At 39.7% G+C, this 26,443-nt stretch overlaps 1 protein-coding gene across 1 annotated transcript in view; it reads right to left on the bottom strand.

The window, feature by feature from the left end:
* ADGB (androglobin) overlaps positions 1–26,443 on the bottom strand; it is a 187,519-nt gene that overhangs the window by 73,429 nt on the left and 87,647 nt on the right. The window contains exons 14-20 of the mRNA XM_069599306.1: positions 23,622–23,655; positions 22,046–22,229; positions 20,690–20,753; positions 16,144–16,246; positions 13,854–13,995; positions 12,166–12,280; positions 8,055–8,222 (exon numbers count right to left, since the gene is read on the bottom strand). Of these exons, the coding sequence (XP_069455407.1) occupies positions 8,055–8,222; positions 12,166–12,280; positions 13,854–13,995; positions 16,144–16,246; positions 20,690–20,753; positions 22,046–22,229; positions 23,622–23,655 (810 nt within the window). The remainder of the gene's footprint in view (positions 1–8,054; positions 8,223–12,165; positions 12,281–13,853; positions 13,996–16,143; positions 16,247–20,689; positions 20,754–22,045; positions 22,230–23,621; positions 23,656–26,443) is intronic.

The following is a 26,443-nucleotide window of genomic DNA, read 5'->3' as shown; positions in this document are numbered from 1 at the left end:
TTCTTTCAAGTTCTTTTTTTCATGATTTTTATCCTGAACTGTTGACAGATTCCATATATCCAATCATACTATCGGTGATGATAACCACAGCACATTTCTGCTTGTTTACTTGTAGCTATTTACATGTTCACAGGGAGTAAAGCACTTGATGGATTAGGTAGGGCTGAAGTGAAATGAAGTGAAAGTTGCTCAGTTGTGTCTGACTCTTACTGTACAGTCCATGGAATTCTCCAGGCCAGAATACTGGAGTGGGTAGCCGTTCCCTTCTCCAGAGGATTGTCCCAACCCAGGGATCGAACCCAGGCTCCCACATTGCAGGCAGATCCTTTACCAACTGAGCCATCAGGGAAGCCCTCAGTAGGGCCCCTGGGCACTATTTGTGGTGACTTTCACCCAGTCATACTTCTCCCTCTCCATGAGCTCTTAGGAAGTCATTCTGGTCTCAGGAAAACCCCTTTCCCTTCATGCACATGGTCACCCCAAATGCCAGGTGAATTTAGGATTCACTATGTGTAATAAATGGTGCCATCAAATCCTTTTACTTAAGCACTATTTATCATTTATCTTGAGAATATGTATGTAATGGACTCTATCTGATGAACTATACAAAAGAGAAATTTCCTTGGGTCCTTGCAATCTCTTTAGCAGATTGCCCTTGATGTGTATCACATTCTAGTTTAAGGTTTATGCAATGATTTTCTTTTTCTTCTCCCTTTGTGGAGTTTTTCTCGGTTTGAAGACTGTTCTTAATTATCTTTCCTCAACGACACCTTATGCTCAGTTAAAGTGGAATAACAGGGAAATTAAATTTCTAGTATAAGTAATTTCTAATATAATTGTATCTTATATATTGTACATACTGTTTTTCTTATATGAAATTAAAAATTGGCTGAGTGAAATGATTCTAGACAGAGACCATGCACCCTTCACAAAAGTTAACTCAAAATAAACAGTAAAATGTACAATGTAAAAGTATAACATTTCTAGAAGATAAGTTAGGGGAATAGCTAGATGACCTTGGCTAGGGCAGTGCCTTTATGTATTCATCACTAAAGCCACGACACACAAGAGAAAGAATTGATAAGCTGGACTTCACTAAAATGAAAACTTCTGCTCTGTAAAGAAAATGCCAAGAGAATGAGAAGGCTTTGACTTCTCTAATGACTTCATAGACTGGGAAAAAAATATTTGCAAAAAGAATACTTAAAATGCAATGATAAGAAAACAAACAACCTGATTAAAAATGGGCCAAAGACTTTAACAGACACCTCACCAAAATAGATATACAGATGGCAAATAAGCATATCAAAAGATGTTTCACATTGTATGTCATCAGGGATATGCAAATTAAAATGACTTACCACTGTGCTTTAGAAGAGCCCAAATCTGGAACACTGACAACAGCAAATTCTCACTAGAATATGGAATATCAGAAACTCTCAATCATTTTGATGGGAATGAAAAATGGTACAACCACTCTTGAAGAGTCTGATGATTTTTTATAAAGCTATAATACTCTTGTTATATGATCCAGCAATTACACTCCTTTGTATTTACCTGAGGGAATCGAAAACATATGTCCACCCAAAAACTTGTACATAGTTGTTTATAGCCACTTCATTCATAAATGCCAAAACTTGGAACCAACAAAGATGTTCTTCAGTAAGTGAATAAATTAACCGTGCTATATCCAGACAATGGAATATTGTTCAGAACTAAGAAGAAATGGGACTTCCCGGGTGGTGCTGGTGGTAAAAAAAAAAACCCTCCTGCCAATGCAAGAGGCTTAAGGGAAGTGGGTTCAGTCCCTGGTTGGGGAAGAGCCCCTGGAGTAGGAAATGGCACCTCACCCCAGTATTCTTGCCTGGAGAATCCAATGGACAGTGGAGCCTGGTGGGCTACAGTCATAGGGTCTCAGAGTTGGATATGACTGAAGCAACTTAGCACACAAGAAGAAATGACTTATGAAGTCATGAAAATACAGGGAGGAAACTTAAATACCTATTTCTAAGTCAAAGAAGCCAATCTAGAAAGACTACATTGTGACATTTTGGAAAAGACGAAACTATGGAGACAATAAAGAGATCAGTGTGTGCCAGGGCTTGGGGGAGGGGAGGGATGAGTAGGCAGAACACTTTGGACTTTTAGAGCAGGGAAATTACTATGTATGATACTACAATGATAGGTCTATGTCATTATACATGTGTCCAAGCCCATAGAATGTATGCCAAGAGTGAATTCTAATGTAAACTGCGGACTTTGACTGGGCTCATCGTATGTAAGAAATGTACGACTCATGGGGGAAGCTGGTAAGTAATGGGGGAAGTGTGTGTGTCGGGTAGGGGATATATGGGAAGTCTCCATGCCTTCTGCCCAATTTTGTGATGAACCTGCAACTACTCTAAAAATCGTCCTTAATAAAACAAATTTTAACTGGGTATCCTGTGTTTTAATTTCTAACTCTAGCAACACTACTCCTCAGGGGCTATTTGACAATATCTGAAACCATTTTTAGTTGTCACAACTAAAGAGGTTTAGTTTATAAGGTTTAGAGGGTATAGGCAAGCCATGATGCCACTGACAGTTCAGGACCACAACAAAAATCCACTGAAACGTCAATAGTGAACAGGGGTACCACTCCCTGTTTTGTATCACTCCTTTAAGGCTTTCAGTAAAGGAGGCTGGCAAAAGTAGGAAGTCAATAAATACCTGGAGTAATGGGCAAATTTGGCCTCGGAGAACAGAATGAAGCAGAGCAAAGACTAATAGAGTTTTGTGAAGAGAATGCACTGGTCATAGCAAACACCCTCTTCCAACAACACAAGAGAAGACCCTACATATGAACATCACCAGATGGTCAATACCGAAATCAGATTGATTATATTCTTTGCCGCCAAAGATGGAGACGCTCTGTACAGTCAGCAAAAACAAAACTGGGAGCTGACTGTGGCTCAGATCATGAACTCCTTATTGCCAAATTCAGACTGAAATTGAAGAAAGTAGGGAAACCAACTAGATCATTCAGGTTTGACCTAAATCTAATCCTTTACGACTATACAGTGGAAGTGACAAATAGATTCAAAGGATTAGATCTGATAGAGTGTCTGAAGAATTACTGACGGAGGTTCGTGATACTGTAGAGGAGGCAGGGATCAAGACTATTTCCCCAAGAAAAAGAAATGTAAAAAGGCAAAAAGGTTGTCTGAGGAGGCCTTACAAACAGCTATGAAAAGAAGAGAAGTGAAAGGGAAAGGAGAAAAGGAAAGATATACCCATTTGAATGCAGAGTTCCAAAGAATAGCAAGGAGAGATAAGAAAGCCTTCCTCAGTGATCAATGCAAAGAAATGGAGGAAAACAATAGAATGGGAAAGACTAAAGATCTCTTCAAGAAAATTAGAGATACCAAGGGAACTTTTTATGCAAAGACGGACACAATAAAGGACAGAAATGGTATGGACCTAACAGAAGCAGGAATACACAGAAGAAATATACAAAAAACATCTTAATGGCCCAGATAATCACAATGGTGTGATCACTCACCTAGAGCCAGACATGCTGGAATGTGAAGTCAAGTGGACATTAGGAAGCACCACTATAAACAGAGCTAGTGGAGGTGATGGAATTCCAGTTAAGCTATTTCAAATCTTAAAAGATGATGCTATGAAAGTGCTGCACTCAATATGCCAGCAAATTTGGAAAACTCAGCAGTGGCCACAGGAGTGGTCAAGGTCAGTTTTCATTCCAATCCAAAACAAAAGCAATCCAAAGAATCTCCAAACCACAGCATAATTGCACTCATTTTCAGTTCAGTTCAGTCGCTCAGTCGTGTCCGACTCTTTGCGACCCCATGAATCGCAGCACACCAGGCCTCCCTGTCCATCACCAGCTCCTGGAGTTCACTCAGACTCACATCCATCGAGTCCGTGATGCCATCCAGCCATCTCATCCTCGGTCGTCCCCTTCTCCTCCTGCCCCCAATCCCTTCCAGCATCAGAGTCTTTGCCAATGAGTCAACCCTTCGCATGAGGTGGCCAAAGTACTGGAGCTTCAGCTTTAGCATCATTCCTTCCAAAGAAATCCCAGGGCTGATCTCCTTCAGAATGGACTGGTTGGATCTCCTTGCAGTCCAAGGGACTCTCAAGAGTCTTCTCCAACACCACACTTCAAAAGCATCAATTCTTCAGTGCTCAGCCTTCTTCACAGTCCAACTCTCACATCCATACATGACCACTGGAAAAACCATAGCCTTGACTAGATGGACCTTAGTCGGCAAAGCAATGTCTCTACTTTTGAATGTGCTATCTAGGTTGGTCATAACTTTTCTTCCAAGGAGTAAGCGTCTTTTAATTTCATGGCTGCCGCCACCATCTGCAGTGATTTTGGAGCCCCCAAAATAAAGTCTGACACTGTTTCCACTGTTTCTTCATCTATTTCCCATGAAGTGATGGGACTGGATGCCATGATCTTCGTTTTCTGAATGTTGAGATTTAAGCCGACTTTTTCACTCTCCTCTTTCACTTTCATCAAGAGGCTTTTTAGTTTCTCTTCACTTTCTACCATAAGGGTGGTATCATCTGCATAACTGAGGTTATTGATATTTCTCCCGGCAATCGATTCCAGCTTGCATTTCTTCCAGTCCAGCATTTCTCATGATGTACTCTGCATATAATTTAAATAAGCAGGGTGACAATATACAGCCTTGACGTACTCCTTTTCCTATTTGGAACCAGTCTGTTGTCCCATGTCCACTTCTAACTTTTGCTTCCTGACCTGCACTCGTCTTACATGCTAGCAAAATAATGCTCAAAATTCTCCAAGCCAGGCTTCAACAGTATGTGAACTATGAAATTCCAGATGTTCAAGCTGGATTTAGAAAAGGCAGAGAAACCAGAGATCAAATTGCCAATATCCATTGGATCACCAAAAAAAGCAAGAGAGCTCCAGAAAAACATCTACTTCTGCTTTATTGACTATGCTAAAGCCTTTGACTGTGTGGATCACAACAAACTGTGGAAAATTCTTCAAGAGATGGGAATACCAGACCACATGACCTGCCTCTTGAGAAATCTGTATGCTGGTAAGGAAGCAACAGTTAGAATTGGACATGGAACAAAAGACTGGTTCCAAATCAAGAAAGGAGTATGTCAAGGCTGTATATCGTCACCCTGATTATTTGACTTATATGCAGAGTACCTCATGAGAAATGCTGGGCTGGATGAAGCACAAGCTGGAATCAAACATTGCCAGGAGAAATATCAATAACCTCAGATATGCAGATGATACCACCCTTATGGCAGAAAGTGAAGAGGAACTAAAAAGCCTCTTGATGAAAGTAAAAGAGAGCGAAAATGTTGGCTAAAACTCAACATTCAGAAAATGAAGATCATGACATCTGGTCCCATCACTTCATGGGAAATAGATGGGGAAACAGTGGAAACAGTGTCAGACTTTATTTTTGGGGGCTCCAAAATCACTGCAGATGGTGACTGCAGCCATGAAATTAAAAGATGCTTACTCCTTGGAAGAAAAGCTATGACCAACCTAGACAGCATATTAAAAAGCAGAGACATTACTTTGCCAACACAGGTCTGCCTAGTCAAAGCTATGGTTTTTCCAGTGGCCATGTGAAAGTTGGACCATAAAGAAAGCTGAATGCCGGGGGCCAGCGTGAGGAACTCCGCCCATGGCAAAAGTCTTGAGGAAGGAGTCTTGGCATATGCAAAGGCATGATCAAGCCTCAGGAAACCCCCTGTTCCCAAGCATCTACCCCAAAACCAGAGTGTGTTTTATGCTCTCACCTACACCTCTGACTTTACGGGGCTCTCTCCCCCATAGCCGTTTCTCTCGGAGAAGGAGTAAACGTGCAGCTCCAAGGCAATAAAAATTCCTGGGCATGACAAGAGTGTTTCAGCTTATGGACTCCTGTGAAGGTTATCTAGCCCAACTGTATAGGTTCGTCTGGCCACATGTGATTGTTTACAGCCTCCCAACCTGAGAGGCACGAGATATTTTAGACTTGCTAAAGGCAAATTCCTTTGGGAAGTTGGAAATTGTCAGCATAGTGGGTTGGTTAGGAATTATATTGGTGAAGCATTTTTTTCATTTGTTGTGCCAATAATTGCTGCTAATTCCCTGCCCTGGGTGGGACAAGGGTGTCTCAGGTCAAACCTCTCTGCTGGCAAACTAGCTTGTGTGACAGGATTATCTATACTCCTGCCACTACGAACAAAATTGTTTACTACCTCTCAACCATAAACAGCACAGAGTTTGGAGTATTTTGAAAGTCTTAATTAGCATAGGGCTTTTCTCATTGTTGAGTCAATGATTGCCTCCAGGCCTCCATATCCTTAGGCACCTGGGAATATATTAATCAATGTATTTGGAATATAGAAAAGGAAATATAGTAGTTTTTAAGGTTAGCAATACTAGACTTTTTGAGTTAATGGGTTTTCTCTTTTGTAATAGATCACTGTACTTTGTTATAAATCACTGTGTCCTTGCTATGTAAAAATGTAACTTTATCATATCTTAAGACTAAATAGATCTTAAGGGGAACATTGGGGAAAGGAATTTCATTTGTTGGGATGATGTTTGCTGCTAAATCTCCATGTTCCCTGCCCTTATAATGAATATAACTAGCATATAGGAGAAATAAGTATTAACCTTTAAGATTAATCATGTTAACCTTGGGTTAAATAAATTCCTTTCTTGATTGTAACTACACCCTCACCGTATAGTAATGTAACTTTATTTGGGGGGTGGTGCCTGGTTTAAGAAAAAACACCCTTGGAAGAAATAAATTTTTTGGTTATCAGAAAGAAAGGATCATAAGATGTCAGCAGGTCTCATAGCCAGAAGATGATGTAAAATCCTTAAGACCTTTTTAGGTGAAGCACCTGATTTTGATAAAGGTCAGGACTGCTGACCCCCATGTGACTCTGTATTCATCCCTATGTGTAACAAAAGTTATATAAGCAAACCCCAAAATAAAGAAATTGGATCAGTTTCCAGAAAGACTGATTCCCCCATGTTGTTTCTTTCTTGCTCCCCATTTTTCTGGCTGAATTCCCATCTGGAGCATGGATGCTATTCCACGTAAACCAAGTTATTCAGCCTTTTTTTCTCCACTAATTTTCCTACTACACTATCCATTTCTAATCTCTCTATATATCTGTAATTAAATATGTATTTTTCCAAGGACGCCGACTTCGTCCCCACCTTTGAATCACCCTGGATCCAGCGGGGCTGGACCCCAGCAGCTGAATGCCAAAGAATTGATGCTTTTGAACTGTGGTTTTGGAGAAGACTCTTGAGTGTCCCTTGGACTGCAAGGAGATCCAAACAGTCCATCCTAAAGGAGATCAGTCCTGGGTGTTCATTGCAAGGACTGATATTGAAGCTGAAACTCCAATCCTTTGGCCACCTGATGTGAAGAACTGACTCCTTGGAAAAGACCCTGATGCTGGGAAAGATTGAAGGCAGAAGGAGAAGGGGACAACAGAGGATGAGATGACTGGATGGCATCACTGACTCAATGGGCATGAGTTTGAGTAAAGTCCGGGAGTTGGTGATGGACAGGGAGGCCTGGCGTGCTGCAGTCCGTGGGGTCGCAAAGAGTTGGACACAACTGAGTGACTGGACTGAACTGAACTGAAAGCTAGGAAGCTGCTTAGCTCTAAAAGTGTGAGGAAATACTGATACCTCGAGAGCATCCACCTATCAGTGGGGAAGGAGTGGGTGGATAAATAGTACAGTCACCTCATCCTTTAGTAGGATGCTTCTGAGGGATACCCTCCACAGTTCACCAGGATCCGCTGGAGGACTGAGCCCCAGTAACCCACAGCAATCATTATCACATCCTTTAACAAATATGCTTTTCTTTCTCATTTCATTCTTCCTAATCTCTCATTTCTGCTTACTGTCATCACTTTCCAAGTTGTCTTCATCCAAAACATTTTCTCAGCTCTGATTTAGGGGATCTTATCAAATATAAGATATATTATTACAAATAGAACATTTTCTTCCAGGAACCGTATAGCCTGAACATACTTACCCTGAAGTGCTGTGCAGTTAGCTCTTTATCCTGGAAGGGGATCGGGTAGTGAGCTGTTTGCAGATCCTTCAGGGCTGCAGGAAGTTTAGCCTTATCTTTGAAATTAGCAATCACATTTCCAACAGCTTTCAAAATTGTTAAAGCCTGCTCTGTAAATCGGTAGCTTTCCTGTGAAGACCAAGAATAGTACTCAGCTTCATTTTCATTTATTTAGGTGTAATTAGGTTTACAAAGATTTAGTTTCTGTTAATATATTAAAAATCTGTTATGTGACTGACTCAACAGTTATTTATGGAGGGTTTACTTGATCAAAGTATTTCACCAGGAGTCATGATCAAAGAGATGTTGAGCAAGGAACCTGATTCTTGCTCTTGTAGGAACACACAGAAAGAGCACTAACCCCACTGGGGGCCAGGGACAATTTCTCCACAGTATTAATATCCAACCTTTGTTCTGAAGAACGTCTAGGAATTAGTCTGACAGCTGTGTGGTATCTGATGGCTGAAGGGCAGAGAAGAGTTCAGGGAGAGAGCAATTAAAAAAAAAAAAGAAAGAAAAGGCAAGAGGGTGAACTAGCACGGGCTTCTGACTTCCTTCTGCTATAAACTCTGAAGAAACAGTAAAGCAAGAAGGAGACAGGGATATCAGGAAGGAACTTATTTTTAAAGATGGAGAAAACCCTGAGGTGTTGCAGATGACGGAGAAGTTGCAGAGCAGAAGGTGCTTACAGGCAGCCTGAAGAGGGTCATGCAGGAGGAAAACTTTGCAAGGTCTGTTTTTGCCCCTTTCCTTAGGGGCAATATCATCACTCCACAGTTCCCTGTAGAAATTCTAAGGACTAGTCCAGCAGGAATAGTATGAGAATGGAGTGAGAAGCTGATGAAAACAGAGGCAATTGACTTGCCATATTAATATATTTACTTCCCCCTGACCTTCTCCTAATCCCCTCAAAGCTTTGGAAAAATCTCTTCTTAATAGTTTCTCCCTGAAATGAAACCATGACCAGAAAAGTCACCTGGTTAAGTGGTAGCACTGGGAGTGATCAAGGATGGCTCTCAGAAGCTTGAGTCTCTCTGCTTTTGAACCAATCTATATCCCCCTTTCCTTCTTGATTACAAGTGAAGACTACTGGGGCCTAAAAGTCAGCCCTAATAACTTTTATAAGATGGAGGAGTCAATAATCCCAGGAAAATATGAGTTCACAGACCCAAATAGTTAATTAGGGAATTAAATCACCTAAAGATACAAACTGCTTCCATTTCCTGGCTATTGTAAACAATTTTGCTATGAACATTGGGGTGCATACATCTTTTTGAATATAAGCCCAGGACATATGTCCAGGAGCTGGATTGCTGGATCATATGGTAGTCCTCTTTTTAGTTTTTTAAGGGCTTCCTTCGTAGCGCAATTGGTAAAGAATCTGCCTGCAACAGGAGACCCAGGTTCAATTCCTAAGTTAGGAAGATCCCTTGGAGAAGGAAATGGGAACCTATTCCAGTAGTCTTGCCTGGAGGATCCCATGGACAGAGGAGCCTGGCAGGCTACAGTCAATGGGGTCACAAGAGTTGGACATGAATTAGTGACTAAAGCACCACCACCATGGACCCTCCATACTGTTCTACATAGTAGCTGTATCAATTCACATTCTAACCAACTGTGTAGGAAGGTTTCCTTTTCTCCATACTCTCTCCAGCACTTATTTTTTGTAGATATTTTGATGATGGCCATTTTGACCTATGTGAGGTGATACCTCATTGTGGTTTTGCTTTGCATTTCTCTAATAATTAATAATGTTGGCATCTTTTAATATACCTGTTAATCTTCTGAATGTCTTCTAATGTCTATTGAGGTCTTCTGCCCATTTTTTATTAGGTTGTTTTTTGACAGTGAGTTGTATGAGCTGCTTGTATATTTTGGAAATTAACCCCTTGTCAGTCACATCATTTGCAAATATCTCCAATTCCATAGACTGTCTTTTCATTTGGTTGGTTTCTTTTGCTGTTCAAAAGCTTTTAAGTTCCATACATGCACCCCAGTGTTCATAGCACTATATATAGTAGCAGCTTAAATGTCTATCAGTCAATGCGTGGATACAGCACTGGAATATTACTCAGCCATAAGAAAGAATGAAAAGCTGCCATTTGCAGTAACATGGATGGGCCTACAGAACATCATAGTGATTAAGTACATAAAGACAAATACTGTGTGATATCACATGTGGAATAAAATAAATAAGTACAAATGGATCTATTTACAAAACTGAGAGACTCATAGGCATAGAAAACAAACTATGACTAACCAAAGGCAAACAGGTAGGGGAGGGAAAAATTAGGAGTATGGGTTTAACGGATATACACTGCTACATATAAAAGAGATAAGAAACAAAGACTTAGTATATAACACAGGGGACAATATTCAATATCTTCTAATTAACCTATAATGGAATATAATCTGAAAAAATATATATTAAAACTGAAACACTTGGCTGAACAGCTGAAATTAACATGATACTGTAAATCAATTCTACTTCAATTCAAAAAATAAAAAAGAAACCAACTAGATAAGCCATACTATGAAAAAAAAATTTTTTTTGTTTATTTGTTTGGAGTTTGAAGCAGAGAAAGGCTTATTTCAGGGCCACGCAAGGAGATGGTGGCTTATGCGCTAAAAATCCCCAAGTTCCCTGAAGGTTTTTTTTTTTTAAATTATAATATCATTATGCATGCTCAGTCACTCAGGCTTGTCTGACTCTTTGAGGTCTCATGGATTGTATCTCACCAGGCTCCTCTGTCCATGGAATTTTCCAGGCAAGAGTACTGGTGTGGGGTGCCATTTCCTTCTCCAGGGGTCTTCCTGACTCAGGGATTGAACCTGCGTCTCTTGTGTCTCTTACACTGGCAGGAGGATTCTTTACCACTTAAGCATATTTATTATTCATCTAAATCATATGATGGTGGCAATTAAGTTGGCTGCCTTTATTTTATAGTTATCTTGAAGAATCTGACATGCCTGAGCGACTAACACTTTCACTTTATACAGTTTTATTTAGTACAATTTCTTTTAGATAACACTGATTTATTCAAGTAAAAATACTTTTTTTTTAAGAGAAAAAACAAGAATTTAAAATAAGCAGGGTAAATCTAATCAAGGGTTTAAGCGACATAGAAGATGGGCTGGATGATCATCCTTCTGTGTCTACTGAGCAGGAGTTAGGTCTGATGAGAGGTGGTGCAGAAAGAGAAGAGGCAGCCATAGGGCATCCTTCAGGACCACTGCCTGCAGAGGGAAGAACGCGTGACTGGAGCGTATCTGGGCCATGAAAACATGAGCACGGAGTTGGTTCTGAGCCATCCTGCTACTGCTCTGGACAAGAGGTTTACTGACTGGCTAAGTGAATCTCATCTCACTAATACGAAGTTGTGATATATGGAGATAGATTGGAGGAGCAGGTAAAGCTGAATTATGCAGTAGAAAGGCCCTATAAATACTTATCTCCCAAAATGCATATGCATATGTCTAAAGATGTCCTTGAGAGGACGTCTAAACCAAGACAGGGCCTGAAGGAAGATTTATTTATCTCTGTTTTCTTTCAGACCCTGTCAGAGCCAAGGAGCTAGAAAAACCAAGAGGTTAAAAGCAGATGAAGAAATGACTGACCCTTTTGTGGATCCTCTCTCCCTGAATCCAAGTCCCTTCCTCAGGACAAAGAAGGAGGAAAGGAACATATAAAATATCAGAAATTTAACCTGCATTGAAAAAGTCTGTACTGATCCTTTATGTTTCTCAATGGAACAATACTATTGATACTATGGGATCTGCCTTATGTGTTAACAGATGTGTAAGGGAATTCACCAGAGCAGAGATGAGTAAATAAAATTAAATGAAATAAAAATATTAATTATTTTTAAAATAAAATGATTTTATTTGTATCCCCACAGAGTTTAGACTTCTTATTAACATGTCATATTTGATAACTTCTTACAGAATATACTTAATAGTTTTAAAAAGTAAAAAAATGAGTAAGTTGAATAAATAAATAGAAATATGATTTAGTTCAAGATCTTTGAAACTAAAGCACGCACAAACAAATCACAGTTGCTAACCAATTTACCGGCTCAAAGTTGGGTAGCACAACATCTTCATCCCCAATGACGAAGGTCACCATGCTGCAGATGTGTATGGAGTGGCCCACGGGGGAGTATGCAGTGAAGAGCAGCATGTGTCTCCTAAAGAGAGTGGACACTAAATACAGATCGAGGCTCTCCTCTGTTGTAGTCCTTGCCTCTGCTAGCTTCTTGATGATACTTTGTGCTCAAATGAAGTCAGAGGTTAGTATGGGCTGAATTTTGTAACACAGATGAGGTAATGACCGATGAATTTTTACTCTGAAAGAATGCTCAGAGAGCATGGAATCTACATTTCACCAATTATGTTGGATAAAAGTGGTCACACTAAATGACAAAGTTGTACATGTTGGAGACATCTCCCATGCACTGCAGGCATATTGCAAAACACTGGTCCCGATTTCCCCCTCACAACAGTAATAATTCACATTGGCCAAGTGCTTTGTAGATTTCATAGTCATTTTCTCACAAATGCATAGCTTCATGTATGTTGCTTATGCCCCTCCTACCAGGTTGTAGCACCATGGAGAGGACTGAGAGCATGTCTTAAACCTTCCTGGTGGCTGCTTAGGTCCCTGTTGGGGGGAAATGTAGATAGGAGTAGTAAACTGTGAAAGTGTTTAGCTGCTCAGTTGTATCCTACTCTTTGTGACCCTATCGACTGTAGTGTAGTCAGCCAGGCTCCTCTGTCCATGGAATTCTCCAGGCAAGAATACTGGAGTGGTTTGCCATTCCCTTCTCCAGGGGATCTTCCTGACCCAGAGATTGGACCCAGGTCTCCTGCACTGCAGGCTGATTCTTTGCTGTCTGAGCCAGCAGGGAAGCCCAGATAAAAGTAGATTGTTTATCAGTTCTCCATCCTTGGTCATCTTGATGAATGAGCACTCAGACAGAATAATGATTTTTGGAAGAATCTTTCCATACTAGAGTTTTTAGGGGAGATGTAAAAAATCTAGTATTTTAAAAATTCATTATTCCTCTAGGAATATTTGATGCTTGCCATAGATTATTTTAGCACTTTATTTTGTTGCTTGGGTTTTGCTTTTTGAATAAGAGCCATAGCTTTTCATTAATCATAGAATTATCATGATTGATCTTGGGAAATTCAGCAAAATATTTATCTTATCTGAAATATGATGTAATATTTTGAACTTTACTTATCAAAAATCATGAAAACTTTTCAATTATATATCTTTTCTTTAAAATGGAAAATGTGATGTGTTTAACCTATTATATCTTAATTTAAAATAAAGCTACAGGTAAAATTAAAAATAATTACAGTTAAACTATAGATTTATAGAAAAAATGCTGTTTTTCAGCCTGTTTTTAAATAAAGTCATGGTCCTTATTAAGAACTATGGCATAATAAAACAAAAAGATCATTTTAATAAATTAATTTTAGGAAATACTGGGTTAAACACATTTAAAATGTACTCTTTACTAAAGACGTTTCAGATTCTTTGACAATTATGCATCTTCCAAAAGGTACAGCGTTTCTTCAGTTTATTCATTCCCAGAATTATTTTTCTCAAGAATCATGATGATAGACCTATACTTTGTGAAATCACTGTAGGAAACAACATATTAGATTCCATATTGTTTCATTATCTAGTAGTCAAAAGTTTACAAGTCATCAAATAATTCTTAGTATGGGAAAAATAAAGTCATTCCATACCCAACAGGCAGGCGAACCACTGTAGCCTTGGTAGCATAGGTGTGAATTGTCACAACAAGATCACGTGGCTTCAGAGATTTCCAAGAAACCGTCTCAACTGTAAGTAGTCCAGGCTCTATGGGAGGGCTGTTCTTTGTTAAAGCTTTAGGAAAAGTTAAAAAAATTATATATATATAAAATTCAATTGTGAGAGTATAGTTGGCCATCACTAGTATTGCTTTTTATCAATATGACATTAATAATAATAACATAATTATAATATTAACAACAACCAACAATTAGACATATTCTGAAAATGCTCATAAAACATTAGAAATTACGCTGGGTAAATAGTTATGGGAAATAATACTCAAGAGGAAGCAAGATCTTCATTCCTATTCCTAATTTTCTCCTCGTAGTCATTCCCCCAGGTGAAGAAACCAGGAATGGAAAAGTTAGGAAAAAAGAGGTCAGCCAGGGATATTTCACTGTAGTATACCACTGCTTTTCTTATGTAGAGCAGCAATCACAATATCCTGCTGGATGCAATTTTAAAGGAGGAAAATTACTATATCTGGGGAAATTAGAGATTTTCCTAAGAAAGTGTCAAAACAAGGGCAAAATATGCTACATTTTATCTAAGTTTTTTACCTTTGATTCTTAGCTTTAAGTGTGTGGAGAAATAATATAATTAACAAAACTTTCATTTCAATTAAATTAACCTTTTAAATTTAATTGTATTTTGTAAATTAATTAAAACAATCTAATTAAACTTTAATTAACTTTTTAAAATCTGAAAATGGGTAGAAAATATTATTCTTCATTGGTAGCTGAGGGCAAAATACTTCTTACCTTGTTTTGCAGCTAACCCTCAAGCTAATGTTACAGGCCACCACGTAATCTGAAACACTTCCATGCATTTGGAGTTTCAATGTTCTAGGATGTGGTGCAGCTTAGGAACTGTTGGTTAGGTAGACATACTAAAATCACACCGCTGAAGTCTTGAAAGTTTATTCAACAAATATTTATTGCCTACCTGCTACACATCTGATACCACTTAAAACATTGGGTATATCTCAGTAGGAAAACCATAGTCTCTGCCATCAAGGTAGGCAAGAAATTCAATATTAAGCATGCAGCAAATATTTATACCTGTGCAGGGTCAGAGCTGTTCATTTGAGTTACATATAAATGCTTTAGTAAAACAAGTCAATCAAAGAATACTGTTTTGTGTATTTGTGCATGTGTTCACAAGAAACCGGCCTTAGAGAAGAAAAGAAACAGTCTCTCTGTCAGAACAGGAAGCAAAGGTGATTAGAGCTTCAGAGAGTTCAATATGAGGAGAAGAGTAGGTCATTTCTGATCTCTTCTATCTCTTCAGTGAGGAAGGATGGACTGGGAATTGGAGATTTGAAGATGAAGAGAGATCTGCAGGTTTGCAATAACCATCCATAAGAATGAAAGTTTGGAGGATGAATGAACTTGGGGAATGTTGACAGTGCTTAGGTCATTTTTTTGTTCATTCTTTTTGAGGTTTGTGGTCCTCAATTTAAAATGGGGCTAGGTAGTAGGAATTTTTTTCTTCAGTTACACTCAGCTGCTCTGATGCAACCCCAGGTCAGGCACAGAGATATTTTCAACCAGTATTAGGGTTTTGTCAGGAACATAACTTGAGAGGGTAAGAATGCACTTGTGTTGAGGGCACATGTGAAGAAACACCAATAAATACAATGAGGGTCCATGGAAACTGTGTTGGGACTCAGAGAAATAAGGATCTGATGAGGGTGGACACAGAAAAAGTTGTCAGGTTGATGAACGGTGGTCCCCATTCAGCCCAAGAATTGTAGGGATGGGAATTCTAGAGAGAGTGAACTGGAGCTTCAGGTGGGGGTCAGAGAGCTTAAGATTGATTGAGATAATACAGTTATTAGTACAATAAAATCTAAATAAAACCATGATAGTAGGGGCCCAGGGCAGGGTGGAGACAAAGGCCTTTGGAAGAGTCAAATCGAAGAAGAAAGAGCTTGTGATTTTTAAAAGATTTTTAAAGAATCAAGAATGATGACATGTATAAGGGGAAAGAGAAACAGAGGGACTAGGTGTGCATAAGAGGTGATCATATGACCAGAACAAAGAGAGATGGGTGGCAAGAGTGAGCATACTCCTTGATGTCAGAGGAGCAGGAAGATCTTAGGAGGTCTAGAGAGGGAATAAGGTCCTTCATTCGGTGTCTAAAACTTGTAGTATACATTTCCCCTGAATAGAAAGTGAGCTGGGCTTTCAGACTACAATTTTCTCATGGCCCTCTTACCTCCAGATTCTCCCCAGCGTACCAATGCAGAAAAGCAGATCAGCAGTTCAATGGGCTTTAAACTGTCCATGAATAGGTGATAGGACACACGTTCATCTGAAAACTGCAAGAAATAGACTAACTGTTGCATTTCGTATCAGCCTGTTCCTGCTGGTATTTCCCAATTCTAATGAAAGTACAATATCTGACATTCATAGAGCATTTAGTGTGTTCTAGACACCACAACAAGTACTTTACAGATTTAATGAAAGGAAGAAAATCACACTGGTGCATGCTGGCAGCAGTCCATGGAACCCATGTCTGCAGACACTGAGACTGGCCACCATATCAGAGAGAGCCAAAGCTTTCCTCGGTGAGTAAAGAAAGGGGGTATGTTTGTTCCAGAAACGACAGTAGTGGAAGAAATCGAGCCTATAGCTGAGCAGTGCTCAGAAAATAGGTCCCTGATAAGTAAACAGGGTGAGAATAGAAATGTATTAATGTAGGCTACTTGGGCTTCCCTGTCTGCTCAGATGGTAAAGAATCTGCAGGCAATGAGGGAGACCTGGGTTCAACCCAATGGTTGGGAAGATCCTTTGAAGAAGGGCATGGCAACCCACTCCAGTATTCTTGTCTGGAGAATCCTCTGGACAGAGGAGCCTGGCTACAGTCCTTGGGGGTCACAAAGAGTGACACACAACTGAGTGATTAAGCACATGCTGCTTGGTGGTTTTTGCTATTACTCCTTCATTCTACAAGGTCTTCAGAATTATGCCCATTGCATGCTAATGAACCAAACTAGGGGCTTCCCTTGTGGCTCAGCTGGTAAAGAATCTTCCTGCAATGTGGAAGACATGGGTTTATTCCCTGGGTTGGGAAGATCCCCTGGAGAAGGGAAAGGCTACCCACTCCAGAACTAAGCTGGATTTTTGCTTGAGGCATGCAAGAAAGTATTGAGCAAAACTGGAATATCTCTTAGTGGACAGGCACATAAGGATTACATGAATATGATTTCAATCCATCTTTGGTAGGTACTATTAACATCTATAATTATGGATGAAGAAACTGAAATACAGAGAGGGTAAGTAATTTGTCAAAGGTCACGGAGCTTGCAAGTAGCACAGCTTAGATTCAAAAGTAAGTCTGTCTATCTACTAATACCTAACTCCAATGTTGGCCTTTCAATTATTGTGCTATTACTGCAGTTCAATTTCCCAGTGCTTCAACATAATTTTGACTGATGGTGTATGGTAAATGTGTTAATTTAATTGTCATTATACTTTAAGGCAATGGCACCCCACTTCAGTACTCTTGCCTGGAAAATCCCATGGACGGAGGAGCCTGGTGGGCTGCAGTCCATGGGGTTGCGAAGAGTCGGACATGACTGAGCGACTTCACTTTCACTTTCCACTTTCATGCGTTGGAGGAAGAAATGGCAGCCCACTCCAGTGTTCTTGCCTCGAGAATCCCAGGGACGGCAGAGCCTGGTGGACTGCCGTCCATGGGGTCGCACAGAGTTGGACACGATTGAAGTGACTTAGCAGCAGCAGCAGCATAATTTAAAGGCTTTCTATATTATTTTACAACAATATTTAAATAACAAGTTGAAATGCAAAAAAAAAAAAACAAGCTATATTGTGAAAAAGAAATCCTTAATAATCAAGTATAATAAGATTCCTAGAAATGTTTGATGCAATGTAACTATTTAAAATGATTGCATCACTCAGTTTTCCAATAGTTAGCATTTGACACTAATTTTCTTTTGTTTTCTTTTGTCTGCAACATGTTGGTGATAGAGGCAGTTGTTTCAAATACTCCCTGTCTAAAACTCTGAAGGACCTTGGATTTGCCAGTGTAGCCTGTGTGAGCAAGGAGGAGGCTCTACCTATAACTCATTTGCCATCATTTTAAATTGTCTGAGAATTTGAAGATGAGGTGGCCCTGGAGGCCACATGAAGGGAATCTTCCCTGGTGCAGACATGAGACGTCTTTGCAAGCCCCTGCCAGCTCCCATGACATCACCCATGAGGACAGCTAAAGGGTGTGCACAGGACAAGCCTCAGACTCTGTGTTCCTAGTTCAGCAGGCAGTGCCTGTGGCCACTAAAATCAGGACTAAAAGTGAAAGTGTTAGTTGCTCAGTCGTGTCTGACTCTTTGCAACCTCATGGACTGTAGCCTACCAGGCTCATCTGTGTGTGGGGTTCTCCAGGCGAGAATACTGGAGTGGATTGCCATGCCCTTCTCCAGAGGATCTTTCCTACTCAGGTATTGAATCTGGGTCTCCTGCATTGCAGGCAGATTCTTTACCATCTGAGCCACCAGGGAAGCCCCTAAATCACGACTGCCTAGCCTCAGACCATAGGCAGTCCAAACTAAAGGCAGTTAATTTTGGGTACTAACAATATCCTCTAAGTCATCAGTTTCTCAGACCATTGATGTTAAAAAGAAAAAATTCAGGGGGATGAAGGGACTCATAATGGACGCTGTCATTTTATTTTGCTAAGCTGGAACTTTAAAAGGAAAATAAAATTCTGTATTTACCATCACTTCATAAAAATGTCCAAACACACACACACACACACACACACACACACACACACATATTAGGGTGGCAATGTATAACAAAAACTCATGTGCCAAATGCTCTCGGTAATAATAATGACAGCTAGCATTTCACTTACTAAGTATTAGGTATTCTTCTAAGTGTTTTACACAAATTTTCTCATTCCTTTCTCAACTCTGATGTAGGTCTCTCACTGCCATTGTATAAATAAGTAAACTGAGGCAAAGAGTCTTATCCCAAGTGAATCTGCATTCAAAACCAGGCAGTCTGGCTCCAGAGCCATGGATCTGCTTCCTCTGAAGGTACAGTAGTGAGAAAGGCACAGGCTTCACTGAGGACAAATCTGGTTCTCCTGATGTTTGTGCCACTTACTAGTTTGGTGGTCTTGGGCATTTTACCCAAACCTGGTCTGCCTCAGTTTCCTAACCTTAAAATTGATAATAATAATAGTCTTTTCACTGGGTTTGCCTTGAAGAGTTGATGCAAAAAAGAACCTAGTTCAAGGCTGGGAACAGAGGGGGCACCTATAAATGACTATCATTTAATTGTTGCCAGTAATTTGAATCTGATGACATTCCTAAATTAACTGTAAATGGTAAATACAGAGCATACCACACACTGGGTTCTGCTATTCTCAATGAACAGTTTGGGTTTTGTTTGTTTGCTTTTGCTTTGTTTGTTTTTTGATCTTCATAAAGTCAAAGCATCCTCTGGGTATATTTTGTAGACAGATTACCGAGCCAGGTCAGTCATTCTGCCGGCCCCAGTACCTAGTACAGAGCTGATTCGTACTTTCAGAGCAGGCAACCAGCTACAAAGTACCTCTTGAGGGATGCTCAAAAAGGTTTTTTTTCTCTGTCTGCATTTTCATTTAGTACAAGTGCAAAGGAAGAAGTCATCTCCAAGCCTTCTTACTTCCCCCAACCCTTCATTAGCTCAGTGAGATGTTAAGTTATCATTGGGGGCTTGCATGGCCCCATACAAGCAACAAGCACGTTTCAGTGTAATTTAGTTTCCCAGGAACCATTTCATCATCTTCTCCAAAATTCTACTCCATGTGAGACTTGTTCATTAATTCATTCAACAATTTTTTTTTTTAAACCAAGTTTCTACTTCATGCCAGGGCCTGTACTGCAACGGTAAAGACAAGGAGAGAGTCCTCCTTAAGATGCTGACATGAAGTGGACAGGTAGGTGGAGGAACACAGAGGAAAGACCATACAGTCAGGATGGAGGGAGGAAAGTGTTTGAGTGTGGACAGTCACACGGAATGCTTGGAGAGAGCATACTTGACTCAGACTCTATGGCCAGGGAAGGAGGGCTCATGGCATCCGTGCTGCTCTGAGGGACTTGTAGACACTGGCCAGAGGAAGGGGAATGAACTTCAAGCAGTGGGCAGGACTAACGTGAATTAATTTCAAGCAGAGGCAAGAATGTGGGCTGATATAGCAAAAATGATAGTGAAAATGTGCTTATGTTTTAGGAATTGTGTGCAAGTTAGTGAACATTAATTAGCAGAAGACATATGAGATGTCGGTTTGATCCCTGGGCTGTGAAGATCCCTCGGAGGGAGGCTTGGCAATCCACTCCAGTACTCTTGCCTGGAGAATCCCCTGGACAGAGGAGCCTGGCGGGCTACAGTCCATAGGGTTGCAAAGAGTTGGACATGACTAAAGAGACCTAGCATGCAAGCATGCATAGTGAATTTGTTGTGCTTTTCCTCCCTTTATTTCTAAGTTAAAATTTCCTTAGTGTGAATTTATAGAATAATGCATCTCAGGGTTGAACTGCTGCAACGTAATCAGATGGATCACAGTTGGAAATACCAGGTAGCAGAATTTTGCTTATTGTCTGGGTAAGCAATTAGTAGAAGACTCTAACAATTTTTAAAGTACAATTATATTAGAAGTTTAGAAATGCTTGATAAATTTGAAAGTGTTTTTCACTAGCATGATTCCATCAAAAATTTAAGAAGTGAAAGAGAAGATATCATAATGTATTTACCTTGAATTCTGATTTTTGAAAGTTAAGGCAATATGAACTTGGTTTGTGGAAAATATATAGGGTCCTGAAAAACATTTATAACAGGTTATTGTCATTATATGCAACAGACTAGTACTACATATTAAGTTTCTCAGACATGAATAATTATAGGCAAAACAGGTAAAGATAGATGACAATTACAAGAAATGATAACAACTCAGAGAGGGAAAACATGGTTGCCAGGGCTGAGGGTGGGGAAAACAAGAAGAGATTGGTAAAAAGAGTACAAATTTTCTGTTACAAGATGAATTAAGGTTTGAAGATCTAACGTAAAATATGGTGAGTATTGTTGATAACACTACATTGTATAATTAAAATGTGCTCAAAGAACAGAACGTATATGTTCTCACACAAAATAAGAAGGTAAACATATGCGGTGATAGATATGTTAATGAAATGGATGGAGGGATCTTTCATAATATGTATGTGTTTTAATTCATCACCATGTACACATTTGTGTGTGTGTGTATAATTGCTTTACAAAGTTGTGTTAGTTTCTGCTATTACAATGAAGTGAAACAGCTATATGTGTACATATATCCCCTCCTTCTGGAGCCTCCCTCCCACTTCACCCCTCTAGGTCATCACAGAGCACTCAGCTAAGCTCCCTGTACTATATAGCAGGTTCCCACATCTAGTTTACATATGGTAGTGTATATATGTCCAGAGAAGGCAATGGCACCCCACTCCAGTACTCTTGCCTAGAAAATCCCATGGACGGAGGAGCCTGGAAGGCTGCAGTCCATGGGGTCACTGAGGGTTGGACACAACTGAGCAACTTCACTTTCACTTTTCACTTTCATGCATTGGAGAAGGAAATGGCAACCCACTCTAGTGTTCTTGCCTGGAGAATCCCAGAGACAGGGGAGTCTGGTGGGCTGCCTTCTATGGGGTCACACAGAGTCGGACACGACTGAAGTGACTTAACAGCAGCAGCAGTGTATATATCAATCTTAATCTCCCAGTTCATCCATCCTCCATGCATACTAAGTATTTATAATTTTATCTGTCAATTGTACATAAATAAAGCTGAGAAAAATAATAACTAGTTGCCTGACAGGGACGCAAATGATCTCTCTTGGTGAATAAACTTAAACAAAAAATAAGTCTTTGAGAAGAGGCTGAAATTGGCCTGAGACTGGTTTGGCTACTCATGCTTTGTGTGGACAATCAACTCATCCATATTTCCTTCTAATATTTTTGTTTACTATTAGATCAACACCAGACTAACACTGGTTTAACTCTTTTACATGAAAGCTAAAAATCAAAGGCTTATATATTTATTATATTACACACACTTATAAAATTTATACTTACTGAAAGCATACACAGAAGTCTTCAAAATCCAACCATATTTCTTTAGAAACACTGTTATTTATTGTTGTAAGTTCCTCCTGTGATTTTTCCTGTGTTGCTGTTGTCTGGCTGATCAAATCTTTTTCCAAACTGACTCCTTCAGCTGGATGGACTGTGTCATTGACTCCATAGTCTGCTGTTTCATCTGTGCAGAGCAGAAGACAACAGTGTCAAACACACCTAAGGTGTGAAATACTAAGTTATTAAGATATGGAAAACAGTAGAGGGGAGCTCATATACTGAAGTCTGTTTTTGAGAAAATATTTCCTGAGATAGTCATTTCCATGCAGGCCTCAGATTTGTAGAGGTCCATGCAGAGACCCATTTTCATACGCTCAGGAGAATTTAATCCTACCTTGTAAGCAGAGTGTCCAGAAAATCTGAAAACCCTTTTATAAATTTGTGCACACATTCTTTAGAGATTGTAAAGTTATAACAGGATTTAGCTGCTTATGCTTTATGTATGATCAAACCAGTCACTCTTAAAGGAAATCAACCCTGAATATTCACTGGAAGGACTGATGCTGAAGCTGAAGCTCCAATATGTTGGCCACCTGATGTGAAGAGATGACTCACCAGAAAAGACCCTGATGCTGGGAAAGATTGAGGGGAAGAGGAGAAGGGGACAAGAGAGAATGAGATGGTTGGGTGGCATCACTGAGTCAATGGACATGAGTTTGAGCAAACTCAGGGAGATAATGAAGGATAGGGAAGTCCGACATGCTACAGTTTATGGGGGCACAAAGAGTCAGACACGACTTAGCAACTGAACAATGCATGTAAAATCTGCTATAAACTGACATTAAGCGATGGGATGACCCAGACAACAGAAGAACAAAAACTTGAAAGATCTATGGTGACTGTCATCTTTCTATAGGACAATTGATCTCCATAGTCAGTGATTCTGCAATCTTATTTTATGTTTATCAAGGCCATAAATTTCCTGTACACTTTCTGGAACCACAATGTTATATATACACATGCCACACAACACTGTTTTTGGATTTGAGCCTTGGGAGTTCGCTCCCTGGGTCGGGAAGATCTCCTGGAGAAGGGAATGGCAACTCACTCCAGTAATCTTGCCTGGAGAATCCCATGGACAGAGAAGCCTGGTGGCACTCCATGGGGTCACACAGGGTCAGGCAAGACCGAGCAACTACAAGTCCACGGGGTCACAGAGTCAGACGTGACTGAGCAACTCACACTTTCACACACACAAGTCATTATTCAGGAACTGAGGAATCTGCAGTGGTTTTAGTGCTTTGATCCAACATGCATGCATTAAAACACATGAGCATGACTCATGGGGCTTTAATCAGATTGTCTTTCATGTTGACTTTAAGCTTGAATTTAACGAGTGTGATCATCTGATTTTTCTAGCCGGGAGCAGATTAGACTCTACACATCAGAGGAGACCTTGGGGTGAGGGGAGGGGTGCTGGGAACAGGAGAAGGGAGAGCAAGAAGCTGTCAGGAAGCAGAGACCCCTTTGTATTGTGATATCTGAGAAAAAAGTCATGAGGAGATTATTGATTTACCTTTTCCGAGTACAGGTTGTGAAGCAACATTTCCCTGTGAATTGAAAGGAACACACTGAGAAATCATTTATCAGTTCAACAAAACATGACTGCTCTCTAAAGCACCACGGTTTTTAAAAGGGTTCATACAGTCTTCTAAACACTGGAGAAATCGAAATTTCTCTAAATCCTTACTAAAACATACAGCAAAATGGAATTTTTTTTCAACCTTAAAATCCAAAAGATGTGAATTTGAGTGAGAGTTTACATTTGTGACATTAAAATACTGCTTGTATGAGCTTATTACATGTTTGAATCTTATAAGAAAATTTAAATTAAAACAACAATATCCCTGAGTCGATATGTTAGATGGTATGAGGCACTGATAATTTATAACTTATACACCAATAATTTATACTGACTGACTAAAATGAGATTATGATTAATGGTTACTATACAGAAACTAGTGGGCCTTCCCTTGTAGCTCAGTCAGTAAAGAATCTACCTGCAATGCAGGAGACCTGGGTTTGATTCCTGGGTCAGGAAGATCCCCTGGAGAAGGAGATGGCAACCCACTCCAGTATTCTTGCCTGGAGAATCCCATGGACAGAGAAGCCTGGTGGGCTACAGTCCATGGGGTTGCAGGAGCTGGACACGACTGAGTGACTAAGCACACATACAGAAACTAGAGAGGATTATTTCAAAGTATTAAAAATGGTTTCTCAAACTTTTAACAGGGAAAATACACTGAATGCACATGTAGTACTCTGCTATTTCTAAAACACAATGAAAATAATTTAAAAGATAAAATTGTATAAATTTATACAGACTAGTGGTGGGTGATGCTAACAATATTTTGGATGATGTAAAGTGGGTGGAGAAGAAAACAGAGTAGAGATAACTGAATATGAAGTGTTAGTGAGAAGCAAGCCCATCCAAGCCTTAAAAGCCCAGAAACAATTAGCAGGCATCTGAGAAGGAGAATACTCCAGTACTTTGGCCACCTGATGTGAAGAACTGACTCATTCAAAAGACCCTGATGCCGGGAAAGATTGAAGGCAGGAGGAGAAGGGGACACCAGAGGATGAGATGGTTGGATGGCATCACCGACTCGATGGACATGAGTTTGAGTGAACTCCAGGAGCTGGTGATGGACAGGGAGGCCTGGCCTGCTGCAGTCCATGGGGTCGCAAAGAGTTGGACGCATCTGAGTGACTTAACTGAACTGAAAAGGAGGAAATGAGATACAGGCTGAAAATAATGGGGTGGGTTGAATGTCTATATAAGGAACAGACAAGTCCCCACTTCTCCCTAATCCCTTCTGGTTTAGCATCTATCCTTCTTCAGCCTAAATAGGACATTGGAGCTTGATTTAAGTGGAGAAATTAAATGAAAAATCTCCAGATCTGGGTTCACAGACAGCGTGGGAAGCAAGAAAGGCTACTACAAAGAGAGGAGAGGAATTAAGTGAACATCCACATGATGAATTTTGAGACTCTCAGGAACTCTGCTGCTTGGCTTTAATAACTCTGGTGGATAAAAGTATGACAATCCTTACCACCACATTCCACCCCAGCAGGGAGATTAGAGAACCCTTAACCTATGAAACTGAACAGAGCTGGAGGAAAACCTCAGGGAATCTCATATTTGGAGCCAGTCCCACCCTTGAATGAAGCTCATTTATCCCCAATTATCTCAAGTTAAAGCTACTAGCTGACAAGCTCTATCCATGCCATAAAGCTTCTTCTAATCAGCAGCCCTTTAATGTCATAAACTCCTGATATGTGTATAACAAAGTGCTACCAGGCAGTTGAGGAAAGAGCCCCATATAAAAGAAAGAAACTAATGGATGTGCCTAGAGAGATTCATAGGAACCAGAAATAATCATATGAGGAGACATTTTAAAAGTTAGTATTATCAGAAAGTTAAGAAGATAGTCATTTCTCAAATAGTAAACTTCTATAAAAATACATCAAGAACAAGGTAGAGCTCTTAGAATCTAAAAATAGGAAAGTGAAATAAATTCAACGGGAAGTTTGAATGTAAAGCTGATTTTAAAAAAGAGACTAAAACTGAAAACAACTTTTCAAAGAAAACATAGGTGAAGAGCTTCGTGACGTTGGATTTGACACTGGTTTCTTAGATTTGACAGCAAAAACACAGACAACAAAAGTAAAAAAAAAAATTGGACTATGTAGAAAATCTTCTGTCATTCAAAAAGAGCTAATCAACAGTGAAAATGCAGCCTACGGAATGAGAGAAATTATTTCCAAATCGTATGTGTAATAAAGGGTTAACCTCAAGAATATACAAATAACTTCTTGTTCTCATAATCTTCACTTTCCATGCATCTTCTCTCAGGGAGTATTAGAAGATGCATGCCATTGAAATTAAAGTATAAAGTAGGAGGACAGCATAGTTTCCAAAAACTAGAAAATGCATCAGAGGAGAGAGAGAAGAGAAAGTCCCAGGATGACAACTGCAGGTTTCTATCAGTTTGAACAAGAGCAAGAAAGCAAAGTATCCCAGGGGTGATGTTTCCAGGAAAATAGTCGGCATTGATAGAGTTATCTCACATGTTTGTGTGGTGAAGGTGTTCAGAGGGTGTTTTTTTAATGGTGTTTCTTTAAAAAAAAAAAATTGTTTGGGACAGCTTTCTAATGTGTCATAGAAAAAATAAGCAAGCGAGAAAAAAAAATGAAGCAATTAGTTGTACATAAAGTTGTATAAGAAAAAACACCTAATCCTTCCACAGCTAGAATATTTTTAAAGAACGAATATTTTTACCCCTTATCATCTTTCTTCCATTACAGCTGGAAGTAAGGATGAAGGTGGAAGAAGAA

Source organism: Ovis canadensis, chromosome 8, assembly GCF_042477335.2.
Source record: "Ovis canadensis isolate MfBH-ARS-UI-01 breed Bighorn chromosome 8, ARS-UI_OviCan_v2, whole genome shotgun sequence".
NCBI classification, from domain to species: domain Eukaryota; kingdom Metazoa; phylum Chordata; class Mammalia; order Artiodactyla; family Bovidae; genus Ovis; species Ovis canadensis.
Note: the sequence above shows the minus strand (reverse complement) of the source record. Positions and strands in the feature narration are given on the sequence as shown.